Consider the following 17,852-nt stretch of genomic DNA (forward strand, 5'->3'; position numbering starts at 1 on the left):
AAATTAATATTACAATTTTTATTTAGCATAGTTTCTTTGGGATTTTTATTTGTAACTTGAAATTTTTTTAAAATGTCATTCTTCATTGTTTATGATAATAATAATAATTATAAAAGAGATTTTCGCCCTAATGAAGAAGAAAATATTTCAAGAAATCTTTTCTGGTATGTTGTAAGTTTTATTTAGCAATTGCACAACTCATCCATTCAGCCATAAAAAGTCCATTTCAATTTGACAATCTTCACTTCTTTCATTCTCTATATATACACAAAAGACGTCATTATTATTATTACATTATTGGAATTTTCAATTCTTGATGCACACATTATATTTATATTATTATTTTCCTGGCTCTCTCATTATCACGCACCATCCCTTTTCTTGTGAGACGTAAAATGTCTAAATCTTAGCTTTAAACATAAATTGAAGACAATGAATACATATATATTTTGATTAAAATGGTTCAATGTGAAAAACCCTAACTAGAATCAACTAGAATAATTAAGTAATTATGATTCATCTTGAGTTAAAAAAGTTAATTAAGACTCGTAGCTGGTCCAATTCTTCTTTGATTTTCTACAGTTTTGTATTCCAGAAAATGAGTAATTACAAATAATATATATTTCTATCATATTACAAAATAAATGGATAAAAAAAAATTATAATAATGATCATAAAGAAATCACTTGTTTTGTGAACAGCGATTTTCCTATAATCATAACCTCTTGAAGAGTTTTGAAATTTTTAAATATAAATATAAATACAGATTAAAATTTATTTAATTGATATAAAAGCTACAATTTTATAATCCAAATGTGCTCTTGTTGACAAAATTAAAATGTTACATTTTCTCTTTAAAAAATTTAATTGGCATTTTCTTACTCTTCATTTTCAAATTAAATATTCTTGATTATGCTTTATAGTGGTAAAATTCTAATACGCTTAATTTTTTTAGAATTTGTGTTCATTCAGTTCTCTTATTCCGTACATCAAAGATAGAAACAACGAAACACATCAGTTTGAATTTTGAAACCAGATAAACAATTTCTCCATTTGATGAATTATTGATGTGCTGAACACCAAAGGGACTAGAACGTGTGGTAAACAGTTTGTGAAAACGATCTCTTTAAACTTAATTAATGCTCCAAAGTCTCAGACGCCGCACCTTGCCAACAGGCATTTTTCTTTTTATAATATTATTCTTTATATTTTTGTTAAAATTTCCCCTATTAAAAATCTGCGCCGGAAACACAACAGAATCCGGCGAGAATTAATAATTTAAGCAAAAATCTGACTGAGTTGCTCAGGTTGGTCTCAGAGCCCATTTTTATCCAAAGAAGCAGCCAGGCCGCGGTAAAATAAGCCTCCGATTCGCGAAATACCGCAACTGAGACCACGCTAAACTTGTACTAAACATTCTACACAAATTTTTACACTGTTTGCGGAATATATGTTTTTTTTTTAATTTTTTGTTAATTGGCAATTTTTTTTTTATAAAGCAAAATGATAATTTTTAAACGAGAGGGTCCTTGATTTGGTTGCTGGACACATAGCCGTGTTGCGAGTAGGGGCTGAGGGGGATGAAGTGCTGGCCGCAAACGTCCACCTCCAGCGGCAGGCCTCCGGGCGGGGGCGGCGGCTGGGGGCGCGAGTGCCGCCTCCGGGTGACTGGCCTCGTCGAGCCACTACAATTGATTGCATGCCGCAACTCGTATGCCATCTCAGCACACAGGGAAGAAGGCTGGGGAAAATCGCTCGTTTAGACCCAAAGTCGGGTTTGGGAAATTTTGACACACAAACACGACATCAAAGGGAGAGAGGAAGACAGTAGTGTGATCCTACTGTGCAAAACGTGTCAATAAATGTGTAGTTTCAAATCGGTACGAGTAATTTTATTGTTTTATCATTTTGTACGAGGAAATATGATGCAAAATAAAATTCAAAAAACGTTACCAAAACAATTTTATTTTTAATTTTTAGTTCAAACACTACATTAATAAAATTTTAAATGGGAAATCAAATATTTAAGTGCGTGAACCTTGTGTATAGGATTTTAGTTCACGATAAAAAAAAAATTGGAAAAACTTGTACGTCTTTATGAGTGAGATGTGGTGAAAAGCATTAAAATAACTTCAAAATATGGAAAATTAGCCATTCAGGGATACATGTAGGCACAAGGAAATAATAATTAGGAGAATAATAAAGCAAAAGCGGAATTAAATCCGTAAAAGTTCTTTTGTTTTTATTAACAAAAATAACGTAGATCATTTCAAATACAAAATTGAATGTTGAATTTAGCACTTCAACATAATTAAAACCAACTAAAATTAGAAAAACGTCAAGATTTTAAAGTTAAACTTGTAATTTTACACTTGATATTATTTTTATTTAGCAGAAATTTATTAGTTTTTTTCAAAAGGAAAATTCACAAAAAAAAATGAAGTAAATTGACAAAAATTTTAAACTAGATGAAAATATTAGAAAAAAATTGGTGAGTTTGAGGGAAAGGGTAGTACCTTAAATACACTAGAGAGAGCTATGAGGTGTAAGATACCGGGGTGCCGAGTTGGCTCAGAGACTGGCGGTGCTCGAGGTGATTGTTGGAATTGTGCGAGAGCCTCACCCGCTCCTCGACGGCCACCTTGCGCGACTTCCACACAAACTCCGCCACCGCTATCACGCACGCGACCCCCATGCCGCCCAGCAGCACCACGAACACGCCGCCCACGTTTGCCAGGCCCAGCTCATTTGCCGCGCTGCTGCTCTTTGAAGTGTCATCCTGAAAATATAATCAAAAAGAAATTTTAAATTTTAAATATAAATTAGATCAAAATTTAAAAATTAATATATTAAAAATAAAAAATTGATATAAGTTACCCTGCAGGAGCCGCCACCTCTCTTTTCCTTCCACCATCTCGTCTTCAGAATATGCAATTTTCCTTCCTCTTGCAATTTCAAAACTGCACCGCTGATTGCTGTTCTGTACGGGGAATCTAAATTGTTGGGAAAAATTATTTTAAATTTTTTCGCCTTCTGAAGGTTCTCATATCCTTACTTGGTGGCATGGCAATTCCGTAGCCTTTCGAGTCAAGAAGTCCTCCCACTTGGGTCAGCTCGCAATTCCTCTCAATGACGTATTCAATTGATGTCGACTCCATGAGAAAAGCGTAGCTCCCTTTGCCTCGAACGACGCGGTCAACTCCTTCGGTGTTGGATGTGGCAAAAACCGAAGGCCGGGCTGATTCCATGAATGACCACATTCGTTGATAGGTGGAGAAGTTTGAATCCTTTTCATATATTAAAATTATTTATTTTATACAATTTTTAATCAATTTATTTGTGAAAATTTTATATATTACTTCATTATTTATTTTCAAAATAGAATAAAATTATGTTACCCTGAAGAAAGCGGCAGTTGATCCTCCCCTGAGGGCGCCGTACTTGATTTTGGTCTGCTTGGCCAAGTCTTCTGCAGACTCGATGGGCGAGTCCATGCGCTCGACGGTTAAGAAAGCGGCCAAATTGGCAGTGTACGAGGAAATCATTATGAGGGTAAAGAACCACCACATTCCGGCGACCATCCGAGTGGAAACGGCCCTAATGAGAGAGCAAGACGCGATCAGAACACGCTCCAGAAAGTACAAATAATAAGAAAGTTGTATAGTTGAAAGAGAGAAACGCACATTTCTCGGCGAGAGGACGTAGAGTTCAGAATTGCATATGCTATATAGTTTCGTATATGGAAATCAATCGTAAAGTGTTTGCTCATGTGCAAAATTTAGAAAGAGACAGAAAATATTAGACGAAATTATTCTGCCGGAAAAAAACGTATAAGCAGAAAGAAACCAATTAAAAACTCTCAAATTCTTAAAAAAAGCAAAGGTAAAAAATATTTAAAAACAAAATAATTAATCAACATTCAAATCTCCTGAAGCAGCAAAATTCTCAAGCTCTCAAAAATGAAAATGTTTTTTTGTACAAAAGCAGAAAAAAAATCAAGAACAAAATCCAAAAGGTGTTCGTGTGCGAGAAAACTCACTTTGGTGCAATATCTGAACCCTGTTGCATCAACGAGCCAATGGTAAACCAGAGGCTGTTCAATATTGAAAACTGATTCTCCAAAACGTCTGGTTCATCATTACACGGGTGCGGATTGTCCCATTCGTATGGACTAAACCTGAGAACAGGATATAACCAATCCTTAGTACGACTTACTTGGGCAAGAAATCGCAGCCCTGCTGCATCAGGGATCCAATGGCAAACCACAGGCAATTTAGTAATGTGAATTGATTTTCTAAATGATCGGGTGATGGATTACAGGGGTGTGGATTTTGCCATTCGTATGGCGTGAATCTGAAAATGCAATAAACCAATTTAATTACTGACGCGCGTGAAATCTAAATCGGAAATCTAAAAAAATGGGCAGTAAAATATTGACATCCTGAAATTCAAAGAAGTTATTGTGATAATTTTTTTTGTAACAATAACAAATTTTGCAATTGGAAAAAAACATGCCTGGCGAGAATGAAAAGCAGAACGGAGACGCCCAGGTATGCTGTGGCCATGTAAATCCAAACGTCCAGGGAAAGTGGAGACAAAAAGGAGAACAGATTTGGCGGCTGCTTGATTGGCTTCCGGTACAAAATGCTGATACCTAAATAATACATTTTAATTTTTAACTAATTTCACTTAATTAAGAATCTAACCGAGATTCATGAAGGGCATGGTGAAGTCGACGGCCTGTTCGCGGTCGTATGTGATGGTGAGGTCAGCGATGGCCAGGTCAGCTCTTTGGTCCAGCAGTTCTCTCATCATTCCGTCCCACTCTTTCGTCTCGCGATTCAGGGACCCGTATCTGCCGTCAGGCACCAGTTTGAATGTGTAATTGAAGCCGAGGATTTTGGAAATCTCCTCGATCAGGTCGATTGCGTAGCCTTCGAACTGGTCGTTGCCTGAGAGCTGCTCACTCGAATCTTTCCGCATACAATACGGTGAGCTCTGAACAAGGAAATAAATATATTAAATTATTTAAATTAAAATTTTCTTTCTCATAATTTAAATTTTATACCAAAATCAGAGTGACGACCAGGGTTTTGTTGTGCAGAGATTCCACAATTTGAGTGTAGGTCTCGCCAAAGGTGCGCGTAAAGTTGACGCCCTGAGTGGAATTCCAGGTGCCGATTTGTTTCAAACCTTCTCTGCCTAGCTCGACTATGTCCAGTACGAAACTCGACCGGAATCCTTGGTTGTCGAATTTGATGACTCCGGTTAGGCCTCGCATTTCAACCTGTTAAAGAAAGGAAGGTGAAGCGATTGTGCAAAATTTGGTTAATTTGGCACTTACAACTTTCATGTAGTTGATCAAGCTGTAGCCGTGGGGCCAAGTGTCGGCCGCGTCGCAGTTCAGTGGCTTGATGTCGATGCGCTGGGACGAGTCTAGGTCGTGGAGTGCCTTGGCAAACAAGTGCACCGCGTCGTACATTAGAGCTGTTTCAGTCTGGAGCAATTTTTCGTTTAATTTCCCGCATTTGATCTTGTTTTGATACCTTACCTTTACAAAGGTGGAATTATCCTTCTGCAAGTAATAAAAAGGACGAAATCATTAAATATCATAATTTAAATAAATTTCTAGATTATTTTTAATTTCATGCTGCGGAGTAATTTGAATGGGGTGTGAAAAAACAATTTGTACAGGAACTAATTTGTGATGGGGAAAAATGATTTGTTGAGTAACGAACAATTTTCAGAAGAGACTAATTCAATATAATTTCCAGGGAGATGAACGGCGCGAGAACATGCGAGAATTTTGCTGAAACACGCGCGATCGATAATAAAAAACACTAGCCGGCGCTAAAGCAAAGCAGCTGAGAATGATCAATGGAGGTTGTGTGGATTTTGAAATTGATCTGTCTAATTCTACAACAGGATAGAGAGCGGATGATGGGCACAAACAGACACATCGATCATAGTCCAATACCCGCGTGAGTTGGGCCCCATCCGGCTTACGGCCGAAACGAGACTCGCTGCCGTAAGCCCAATCTTTCATCACCTTTATCACGTCGGCACGCTCGGGGTCCACCAGCCGAAAGGCGGTGATGTTGGTGCCGCCGTATTTGAACTCTTCCAGGTCCACGGTGTGCAAATCCTGCAACAAAATTACAAAAAAAATTATATTTCACAGACCAGTTTTGTAAAATATAATTACAAACTTATATAAAATAAATTAATCGATTAATTGAAAATTTGTACAAAAATTTAAAAGTAATTTTTTTAAAAAATTATTTAGATCAAATAACGTACCAGTGAGGTGATGAGGTAGCTGTGGTAGTCGCTCATCATGCCGATTTGCTGTGCTTGTTTCAGCACATCATAGATTTTCTCGGTAGAGCAGTCGAGCACAATGTGAGATTCTGCTGAATTTTTTATTTGCTTCAGAAGCGGCCTGAAAAAGAGTAAAAAGGGAACATCTTCAAAACGGACACTATGAAAAGGATGAAAGAGATGTATTAGGAAAAAAATGGCACAAAGAATATTTTTTTTTTAACAATATACAGCATAGCAAAATTCGTTTTTATTTCTTTCAAAATTAAAATGCATTTATTTGTTCAAAAAATTTTCAGAGAGAAAAAATAGCATGTTATTTCGCTTTGAATTTCAATACATGACTCATTAATCTTGAACTAAAATCACAAACCTGTAATCGGGACCTTCTCCAAGTTGTCTCACCGCAATTGGAAACTCGGACGGCCCGTGCGCCTTGAGCAGCTCCTGCAGACGCACCAGACCCTCGTTGGTCTCGTAAATGATGGTGAACGACTTCCAACCCCACGCTTTGACCAAATCCACGTACGCCTGGGAACAAGATAGAGTTTCAGATCAAAATCAGTACCAACAACAACAGGAAACAAAAACCACAAGCGAGGTTAATTAATTTTGTGCCGCCAACGGCAGGGGTTGGGATAGGCAACCTGCTCGTTACCGCAAACAAGCGGGTTGCGTATCTTTCTACGGGCCAAAAAATTAAATGAGCTATGGCTTTATCAAAATTCATATTATTTGTGGAAATAATATTACCACAGACTTTTAATTTAACTGAGCGGTTAAAAATGCATCAATTTTGAACATTCTTATAGAATAAATTTTTTAAAATCTTCCTTTTTATCAAACGGTTTTTTAACTTTTTCCTTCAGCGTAAAATATTTTTTTTTACTTGAGGTCCAAGTTGAGGTCCAAATAGATTTGGAATAGCTCAGAACTGCTTTCTGTTCTATTCCCCTAGTGGAAACTGAAAGTAGATTCTGAAGCTATTGCGGGACTTGGTTTTTTTATTTTCACGATACCTTGGAAATGGCTCTGGGATGCGGATAGAGATTGACGAGGCAGCTTTCGCGGCGCAATCGGAAGTCCCAACGGGTCTCCAAGTGCGGGATTTCCATGGTGTCGCAAATGCTCTGCACATGGCTGGCGGTTTGGGGCGACTGTGGGCCGAAGATGGCCGCGACCCCAGTCTTCAGCAGGTGGCACACTGCAACGACAAAACGAGCTCGCTCTTGTTATTTGCCGCTTGATTTGTTTTCCAGTTTGATTATGGACTGCAGTTACGGCTGGCTTTATTTGCTTTTTTTATATCCCGTCGTTTTACGGCTTGCTAGGCACTTTTACAACAGGCCCCCGTTGCGCACAAGCAACAACTGGCCCGGCTTGCTCAAACTTTTCTATTTCTGCGTCATTTTACTTGCAGATTTTCAACGGCAACTTCAAACTTTTTACTTGTATTCAATTTATTTTAATAACATCTCACTTAAACTTGAATGAGAAACTAAAACACAAACCACAAAAATATATTTGTCAAAAACTAAATATTCGTGTTAAAAACTTTATAACTTTCGTATTATTAATGGAACGAAAAAAAGGAAATTAACAGGAATATTTTCAGGAAGTTTTTAGATTGCCGCATCATATTGAATTATTGATTTGGCCGAAGCCCAAGTTGCGAATGTGATTTTCCATTTCTTAGATGCTTAAGACGCGTTGCGGAGTGCCTATTCTTGCACAATTGCCAAGCCAGATTGAGGGTGGGAAAAAGCATTTGCGGGACAAGGGAGGGAAAAGTTTTATAATAATTGATATTAATTTATAAATAATTTTGTGTAGTGAGCTTAGATCTTTTTTATAACTTGTTCAATGTCAAATTTGCAAAATAATCTTATGATAAAATGCAAAAAATGGATCTAAGTATTTAGATTTTATATGCGCAACTAAATAAAAAATTGAATTTTAAATTTGGTTGACAAGGCCATTTGGTTTAATTTGAATGAATGTTAGCCTGGAGTGTTCACAATGGTGCAAAAGAGAATGAAGAGCTATTTAGCAAATGGAATTGCCATGTAGTTTATCTCTGTCTGTCTTCTCACTCAGTTACATTTGTGTAATGTTCTGGCGTCAAAAGTCATGAACTCGCACAACAAAGAGAAGAAGATACAAAAAAATTCTAGACATTAATTTAATTTTGTTGAAAGCAAAGCTGTGTCAGGTCATTTTCTGAGCTTTGACTAAATTTATGAGTGCTCTTGCGATTTCATTTTACAAACATTGAATAATATTTGTTTATTAGTAAACACCAATTTCTGCGAAATAAAATTATTCAAATTTTCGACTGACCCCTCTTGGAAGCGTGGAAGCTGTCTTGCGGTGATATCCGCTCGATTTGCGCTGTCAGTCTCGAGCGCGGCAGAATCGTCCGGTCAGCGTTGATCCTATCAACGGCATACTTGAAAGCCACCTCCTGTCGATCATCGGCCGGGTGGAAAAGTCCTCCTAAAACAACATAATCCACCAAACCATCAATTTTAGTTTCGATTCATAATAAATAATAATACAAACTTTAACTCATAAAACATATTTAAAAATGTGAGTTGAATTGTGACGAATAAACAATAATAATGTTGTAAAATAATTTATTAACAATCGAGGGTTGTTAAATTTTGTTTAATTGAAAAATTGCAGTTCCTTGTTGGATTGTGTGAGTCGTTTATCGATTGAGTTGCTAATAATATTTATTGACATTTCACAGAAGAGATTTATAGGAAATTTAAACAATATTCTGCTCTTTTGTTTGAAGAAATTGACACTCGAGGAGATATGATCATGGAAGTGAAGAGATTGGGCTTTTTCCTCTTTGTAACAATGATTTCTTTTTTACAATTGTTACAACGAGGAAAAAGCCCTATCTCCTCACTTCCAATATTCTGCTCTATGAAATATGACTGCAGCCAAAACAGCAACTCACAAAACATACTGAGGAACTACCATTTATCGTAAAACATGTTATTTTGCTTTCAAACCAGTTTCAGAAAAATAAAAAATTTCGTAATATAACAGCAGAAATTATTCCAGCAAATTTTATTGTCTGATGCTGAGCTGATTTGATGTTTTTGCTTCTCCTATAATCCTCTTGTTAATGACTTGGAAGATTAGAAAAATGGCGACCCATCCAACGCAGTGAAACATCGTTAGGGTCGTGCGATGCGTGCTGTGGTGGTTTGTCTCGCACGTTGCAGCAATAAAATAAATGACATCATGCGCTGGCGACCAACCAACCGACCATCACAGCATTATTTTACCTCTCAGGACGTGCAGAACGGAGGCCGTACGTGGCCCCTCTAATTTTGTTTGGACCGCGGCGACTGCAACACGCAGCACTGGCAAGTCGAGTGAAATATGGCGAGAGACTGCAAAGCTCCAAACCGCCCAAATAACATTACAGACGTGCGACGCGCTTCGCAAAAAAAAACCAAACTTGTCTTGACGGATCAAATTACCTGTTTGTTTAAAACCCGAAATTGCACCAGGATTAGAATTTTTTTTTCTATTTCTTGCAACTCGCAATTCAAGCTGAGTTTAGAGAAAAGAATGCTCTGAATTCGAGTCAATGAGTTTGTATTTTTTTATTTTTAACCAAAACATGAATAATTTATCGGGAGTTTCTCGGTCACGCTTGTGCCCTGGGAGCGCGCGTGGTAATATTTTGGTGCGCATTTATTACGCAAACTCGACGCGGCACGAGCTCCGCCAGCAGTCGGAATTGAATTTTCTCTGGGGCACCAAGCGTCAATAAAAGTGACAAGCTAATGGGAATTGGCACCAGCAAAATAAGGATAAGCCTATTTTTTAGCTGAAGAGAAAACTTCAATTTATATAATTTTTCATTATTTTTAAAAATAATTTATAAAATTGCTTAATTTGTAAAATGATGAATTTTAAATTTTCTATAGGCGAATAAATTTTATTTTTTATTAAAGCAAAATTCAAGTTTCAATGTACGAATTCTTGACTTACAAATAAAATGTAGGTTCTTGAGACTCATTTTTGTTGATCGAAGCATCAATTCAGCGTGAAAATTTATTGGAAGGGGTTGAAAAGGACTTAAACCTCCGATTTCCAGGGACAACTTGTCTCCCTGGGGGAGCTAATGAAGCGAGTTTCGTTTCTCGACCTCTGTCCCCGCTCGACAATCAATACGCAGAAGACGAAGAACGACCGATGGAGCATCTCTCCCCAGTGTGCCGCCGCCGCCGCCGCCGGAGATGATGCCCCTTTGAACCCAGCAGCCGACATACAAATTGATAGCTTGGCTAACAGCATTGCCTGCGAATGGCGCTCGCCGATAAATGAGTCTGTGAGCGGAGAGGAGATGAGCGGAGCGAGCAGCCGAAATGGGATTTGTGGCCACCTTTGCTTTACTTCGCACTTCCACAAGTCCATTTATTTCTGCGTCCCCTTCGCATTGCCATTTGATAGACTGTGCGAGGCCCGAGATAAACGGCTCTCGACTCTTTTTTTTTGTCGCGTTGATTGCGATTTCTCGAGCAAAGAAACTTCGACTCTTACTTTTTCAATAATGATCTTCCAACTTCTGCCAATAAATTACAGTAAACTCCGTCTTAAATCGTATTTTCTGCTTAAAAAATTAAAACTGTAATTTAAAAAAAAAAAACTCATTTTCTTGAAAGTGCTCAAGTAAATGAGCAGATGAAAGACGTTAAAAATAATATATTTAATTAAAAGAGGTTTAAAACAAGTTAATTAACAAATTTGGTATTTTGAATAATATTATTCAAGTATTTAAGTTATTTAACTTAATTCAAACAATATTCAAAATTTTTGAATTGGTATGAATAGCTGTTTTTTATTCCAATTCATTTCTTTGTGTACTTCATCATTTTGGAATTCTGTACCATCTTTAGGACATCAATCTCCATTTGGACTGAAATCAAGAGTTATGTTTGCATCGTGAGCGGCAGAAAAAGTATGACTGTAAAATTTATAGCTCAAAGGATGAAATAAGAATGAAACTTAGGTAAATGTCGGCTGAAGAGCTAGAGCATTTTTTTTTATACAAAAATCTTATTATATATTAAATTAAAACAAAATATATCTACTTTATTTCTGGTTTGCTTAAAAAAATTTGTTTTGGTTAAAATTCTAAAAATACTAATTTATTTTAAAATAAAAAAAAATTAAAAACGTCTTGTTTTAAAGGAGACGTTTTATTTAATCCTTTCCAAAATTTTTTGATCTCGTTAGCTTTAGCCAAGCCCATATTGCACTGGAAAAACGCGTCGTCACTTCATCCGCAATCTTTCCAAATCTTTCAACTTTTCCGCTGCTGTTTTCGTCTCTCTACAAAGAAGGAAAAAGCAGCTTTTCAAGCTGAGCCTGGAGCAGCAGAAGTCAGAGCAAGGGGTGAGGAGGAGTCGCTTCTTATTCAGCGCGGTGGTTGACTCAATTTATCAAGGAAAACAAGTCGCGCGCGAGAGTGGCGGCGGCAGTCTTTTCATCGCACAGGATTTTGACGAAGACGAGTCAGGAAGTTTAGTGCATAAATCACACACAACATCAATGGGCTCGCTGGCAGGCTCCCCTTTCAGACTGCCAGCGTGAAAACACTGCCTACGCTTTGTGCCAACTAAGGGTCAATCAAGCAGCAAAAACGCGCTAATGATCGCCTATCAGTGTCGAGAAATTGCCGCTTAATTATTAAATCAATGTTTTTGATGCCAGAATAATTGAGCACCGCTTCATAATAAAGATAGTGTTGTCTGTAATACCTATTAATTGCAAAACAAAATAAAATTCAAACTTTATAAAAATATTTTTCATGATAGAATTTTTAAATTTATCAAATTAAATAATAAAAAGATTTAAATTTTAATTTATTTGATAAGAAATTAATACACTTCGTTAAAAATTTTAATTAGTAACATGATATGATATTATTCATTAAAATAAAAAATAAATCATTTTTAAAATAACTTGCAGCACAAGGCATCATGAGTTTTAAATTGGATGAAAGTTTTTTGACGTTTTGTCTCTCTGAATTTTGTATTATTAATTATTATCAACTTATGAATATAAAAATGCTTTTTCATAATAAAATTAAAGAGACATTTGTGTGATAACTTTTTGTAGCTCGTCATAATTTTCAAAATAAACGAACAACTTTGCCCAATTGTGTAACAGACAATGGGTCTAATGGAGCTGGAAGATGATTGCGGCGATGCAGCAGGGCGGCATCAGAATTGTCCCCCTGCACAGAAGGCCCATATAAAATAGCCGGGTGAAGCGAGTATTGATTTTCCCCAGTGCGCCTCCTCTCGCCAGTGCGCGCGCGAGAGAGAGAGAGAGAGAGAGAGAGAGAGAGAGAGAGAGAGAAAGACGGGCAGTACGAGAGAGTACACTCGGCGCCCTTATACACGCACAGCCTCACGCTTTAATGCAAAAGTTAATGATCACTCAAGCGCCGGTTCACCCGTTAATTGGGTGGATGCGAGCCCGGCGCCTCAGGCTTCAAAGCCTCAAAGAGACTTTGATATTATAAAAAAGATATGTGTAAAAATATTCGCAAAACAAAGCGAATGTAAAAAAAAAAATGTTAAGTCTCTTCGACACGGATTATTTTATTTCCATTCGCTTGATTATTGAAAAAGTTTTTCGCGAACTTGCACTCTTGTGTGAATTTCCGATCGGATCAAATTTTACCTGTTGATGCGCAGAACAAGTGATCAAAAGTTTTCGGCCGCCCATCGATGCCAGAAAAGCCGCGCACAACTTTGTTAATCGGACGCGAGCGCTTTTCCAATGCCAAGGGAATTGTTCCGAACGCCGAGGGTTCATTCGATCTCGTTACGCAACCTTGATGGAAAATTTTTACTGATGAAAATTATGTTGTCCCGCTCAGAAATCGTTGCATAATTTTGTTATTCTGATTTTAAACATTTTGATGAAATTCGTTGTTTTTGTTAACATCATTTTTGCTTTTGAAGCGCGAGACAGAAAAACGCCCGTGGCTGACTCTTTTTTTTTCATTGTGAGTGTTGGAAAAAGGGTAGAAGCACAATAGCTTTTAGTAAAGTAATTTAACTTTTCCACTCTCGGCAAGATCAAAGGGTGCCTCGGTGACGAAACGCCATCCAGGGAGCAGTTAAAACTCTCCGGCCAATTATTTTCCATCCCCCTTTTCAAGTGGCAATTTTTTTTGTAACTTTTGAAATTCGTAATTCAATTATTTCTTTGATTATTTTAGATTGAAATGGTTCTGAGGAACAACAGGTGCAAAAGCGATTGCGAACAATCTGAAAGACGGAATTTCCATTTTCAGCAGCAGCTGCAGCCCAAAATTCATCCTTATTTAATTAAAGACGCTGTCGGCTCGCGAAATTGCACAAAAGCTATTTCCTCGCTCATTCATTCTGCGCAGACAATTTCCCATTTCGCAGTTCCCTGCTCTGCAGACTGAGAAGACGGTGTATGTAATAAGAAGAGGCTCGCTTGATCATCTCCACAGGCATTGTGTGACGGCACCGCTCGCATGAGAACTGAATACAATTGCGCACGTTCCGCCCATTCTCACCATAAATTCTCGTTTATAAATTTATCTTCAATTTTCGTAGTTTTAAAAAGACGAAAAAATTACCCTTTTTACAGATTTAATTAGCTTTGCAGAGATTTATTAAATTATTTTTTATTAATTATAATTGCACTTAATGATTGGAGAAAAATGAAGTTAAATGTTGTTGTTCTTACGGCAAGTAAGTGCAAGTCGAGAGTGAGGTGGCGTCGTTTCAGTGCTTTTGTTTTGATCTCCAGACTGAGTGCTTAAGGCTGGCGGACAACCCTTAAAGCAGCTTTCAACGCACCGTGCAAGTGCTCCAATTTTTAGTCTTGGCCTCGTCAATGGCCCTCTTCGCCACCTCTTTATTTTTCGCAAGCTCTTCAAGGAATTTTCAGTGGCAATTATTTTTTTAGTATTGGCTTTTTCATGATGTATAATAAGAAATAATTCTTTATTACGATTTAATTACCAATTATTTACAGTTCTATTTTCTATTATTATTAATTATTTATTCTTCTTGGTCAATAACAATTTAAAATATTGGAAAATAAAGAAGAAAGAGATTAAAACATATTAAACGGTAATAATAAATAAATTATTTATTATTATTAATTTATGACAATTAATATAAAATTTTGAGCTCAATGTTTTCTTTATCAAATTTAAAGCTCTTGTGAATAAAAAGACGTAACTTTTATTAATAGCGTGCCAGAGATTTTGGTTCCAATGCACAAAAGGATAAAATTGAGATGAATTTATTTCTCAATAATCCGGCGGTCATTAATCTTGCGCAGCACAGAAATAACTCCATGCGAAACGAGCGAATTTTCAGAACAGTTGGTGGTGGATTTGTATGATTGACGGACGTGACGCGTATTTTACATTATTAAAGATGAGGCTGCGTGCGTGGGTTGAAAAATAACCCTGCCACACGACAAGGGTTTGTGGGATGAATGGCTCTTGTCTGCGGAAATAACGTTCATCGCGAATTTTATGGTCGCCGAGCAAATTTCTTTTTACCTCCGGAACGTACGTCGTCGGCGCAGCAACAGTACCTGAACGAATGCACGCTTCGAGGGATACGTAAGAACGAGAGCGAAAAAACGAGAGCTTTATCTGCAGCCCTCCTATTAACGAGCGAAATGTGGATGAACAAGCTTTTTGTTAGAAATAACGGCCGTGTTGAAAATTTCTGCTTTGCGTGACTGATTTCCCCCGGATATAAATTACTGAAATTAAAATTAAATAAAAATTGTACTCGTGTCAAAGTTCAATTTTTTTTAATGCAGTAATAACAGTTCTTGACAGATTTTTTTTCTATCTCTCTTAATTATCTATTTATAAATTGTAAGCCACTGTGTGCAAGAGACTTTTAAAGCGTTTCTGCCTCAAATGACATAGTGAAATTTGCAACTCGAACTGTGCTTTACCTCTTTTATTTTAGCTCATGGAATGGGTATAAATTATTTTTTAAGCCTGACTTACATGTTGTCAAATATAAGCGAGATACAAGCAGAAAAGGAAGCTATAAATTGTTGTAAATTGTAGCTCAAGTAGTGATATAAATGTTAATTTTTAAAATTATTTTTGCACAACCTGCTTGATGCTACTACCCTTCAAGGTTGCTCATACAGACCAAATTTCAAACGTTTCATTAGACTATATATAGTATGATGGCATCAACTAGACTGTGGGAAAAGCACAGGACTCTCAATAAACTGGCCATCGCCGGTCCACCTAGATCACCTTGAAACTAGCCAAAGATATATAAAAAGGAGCAAAACCTCCCAAACGACCTGCAATCCGGCAGTCTTTGCGCAGAAAGACAAGAGAAGAGATGTCGTGCCTCACCTATGCTTGTGCCATACTTCTCGTATTCACTCTAGCTTCGGCGCAAGGTATGTTAAAATATCTAACAATTTCCGTAATTTTAAATTAAATGTGCTCTTGATACCCAATTTGCGTTGATTTTTTACTTCTTTGTCTATATACTATGATTTTATAAGTATGGTTATTCAGTGTTTCAGTCCCAAATCGTCCACAGGCAAAGCGCTCATGGATATGCTCCTTTAAGCAAGTCATCTCAATATTTTTACATAAAACCTCCTTCAGCAGCATCACAATCCACCAACTCAAAACCAGGAGTGAATAACGTATATCCTGCTGTAAATCTCGCGCCCGTATATCAACTTGCAGTTGCACCTTTGCGAAATCCAAATCAACGAACTTGCATATTTTTTAATGGCAGATGTAGAAACTTTTATCCAGGCAACTAATAAACGGTCTAAGTGCTCGCCTTTAGCGAAAACTTTATCGCTTAATTCTTTGTTGTATGTTGTATTATGTAGTGATTAAATTTTTTAACTTTCAAAGTTGTAAAATTAATATTCAGTAAATTTTCTCTCTTGATGTAATTAACCTTGTAATTTTGAATATTTACATGAAGTGTGTGAGGGCAAAGAATATTCCAATAAATATTTCTTCAAACTATAATCTGGCAGCTTTATTGGTTTTTTGTAACCTTTTAAGTACATGATGAAGCAGAAAAGAATAAAAACCTGCACTGTAGTAAGATTATTAGATGAACTATTTTTAAAATAAACCTGGATGAATTTATAAAACTTTGAATTTAAAGATAAGGAGAACTATTTTTATTTGGAATCTCAAACGATCGCGTGTACTTACCGATTCTGATGACATCTGGAAGGCTTAAAACCAGTTGCCCACCAACCGCAAAGAAGAAAACAATCGAAAGAAGACAAAGCATTTTAGATCCTGCAAATCAAACAAGTAAAAAAAAATGTAAATTAGATTTGTAATTAATTAAAACATTTGACAAAAAATTAATTTCAAAATTTAATGAATTATTGAAATGGGCGCGTTTACTGCTTGAACGAATTCAAAATTTGAGGATATGACGGATATCGATTATTTTGAGCAATCCAGTAAACTCATCAATTATTTTTCACATGAAAAGTTTTGATTCTGTGATTAACAACCACTGATTATTGGAACTTGTTTTTATCGTTTATTGATATCATAGGTAATGTTGGTGGTTAATAATGCATAAAACGTGGATGGTGCTCCGTGACCGGAAAAGCGATAAAGAGGTGCGCTTGAATGCAAGGGTGCACCGTCAACTCGTTAACGAGACACGGTGCTTGAGGCTGCGGTGCGTGTCATTTAGCCGGCGACGCACGCGTTAAAAAACGGTCTCCGTCCCTCGTCAAGCCGAGGATGGTCTTTTCTGGCGCCCGACAAGACGCAGCAAATAATTATCAAGAACTGAGATTGAGCACGCAAATGATGTAAACAATCTTAGGAAATAATTGAAAATTAATATTATTTACTGTAATTTTAGAAAATTTTATAACATGAACATGAAATAAAGATTAATGATAAAAAAAACAAATTTTTAACTAAAATTAGAAAATTTTTTGGCAGAAATTAGTTTCGAAAAAAATTAAAATGGAAGCTTACAATACCCATTGAAAAATAAAAAAAATTTGCTTTCAAACGCTCTTCCTCGATAATTTTAGGTAAAAATGTGAAAATATCTACTGGTCAAGCTATTTATTAAGTAAAAACCTTCTAACTGGCCTTGTTAGCTTCACGAAGAAGAGTTTAAAAATCGCAACTCACCTCTTGGAGCGGACGGTCATCCCGGCCGGATGCTGCAGCTCCAGCTTGCCATCTGAAGATGCGAGCGAGCAAAAGCAGCAGCTGCCCGAGTGACTTTTCCGCAGCCGCGACGGCCGCGCCCTCGACGCCGCACCCGGAAACTTTCACCCCCTGCACCCCTGGGACGTGTCAGCTACACACACACTCCGCAGTTTTTCCAGCCGGAACGCAATATTTTTAATTGGCACGTGACGTCGCGTGCGCGTCCCAGTGCTAATTCTCGACTCTCCACCTCTGCAACACCATAAAATATGCAAATTGCGTGTTAAATAAGTAA

General features: G+C 37.0%; 1 protein-coding gene and 1 long non-coding RNA gene across 6 annotated transcripts; one reads left to right on the forward strand and one right to left on the reverse strand.

The window, feature by feature from the left end:
• Positions 1-807: 807 nt before the first annotated feature.
• Positions 808-17,715, reverse strand: LOC132202707 (glutamate receptor ionotropic, kainate 2). Of its 5 annotated transcripts, none has more exons than XM_059629801.1 (18): positions 17,537-17,715; positions 16,580-16,669; positions 8,662-8,817; positions 7,341-7,525; positions 6,695-6,852; positions 6,301-6,442; positions 5,978-6,145; positions 5,552-5,575; positions 5,345-5,497; positions 5,069-5,287; positions 4,707-4,998; positions 4,516-4,654; positions 4,216-4,353; positions 3,399-3,597; positions 3,056-3,287; positions 2,878-2,993; positions 2,624-2,779; positions 808-1,741 (listed from the first exon to the last, which is right to left on the reverse strand). In XM_059629801.1, exons 2-18 carry the CDS (start codon positions 16,659-16,661, stop codon positions 1,514-1,516), a joined length of 2,787 nt encoding a protein of 928 aa, XP_059485784.1. In that variant the 5' UTR covers positions 16,662-16,669; positions 17,537-17,715; the 3' UTR covers positions 808-1,513. The 5 variants fall into 5 exon arrangements, with proteins under 5 accessions (XP_059485784.1, XP_059485782.1, XP_059485781.1 ...); XM_059629799.1 differs by lacking the exon at positions 4,216-4,353 and adding an exon at positions 4,040-4,177 and having other exon boundaries at positions 1,597-1,741; positions 2,517-2,779; positions 17,537-17,700; XM_059629798.1 differs by lacking the exon at positions 808-1,741 and having other exon boundaries at positions 2,228-2,779; positions 17,537-17,702.
• Positions 15,675-16,387, forward strand: LOC132202627 (uncharacterized). Its single transcript, XR_009442388.1, has 2 exons — positions 15,675-15,792; positions 15,914-16,387. It is a non-coding gene; the product is annotated as an uncharacterized LOC132202627 (long non-coding RNA).
• Positions 17,716-17,852: the final 137 nt, after the last annotated feature.

Source organism: Neocloeon triangulifer, unplaced genomic scaffold (genome assembly GCF_031216515.1).
Source record: "Neocloeon triangulifer isolate White Clay Creek 2 clone unplaced genomic scaffold, ASM3121651v1 ptg000015l, whole genome shotgun sequence".
Taxonomy (NCBI): Eukaryota; Metazoa; Arthropoda; class Insecta; order Ephemeroptera; family Baetidae; genus Neocloeon; species Neocloeon triangulifer.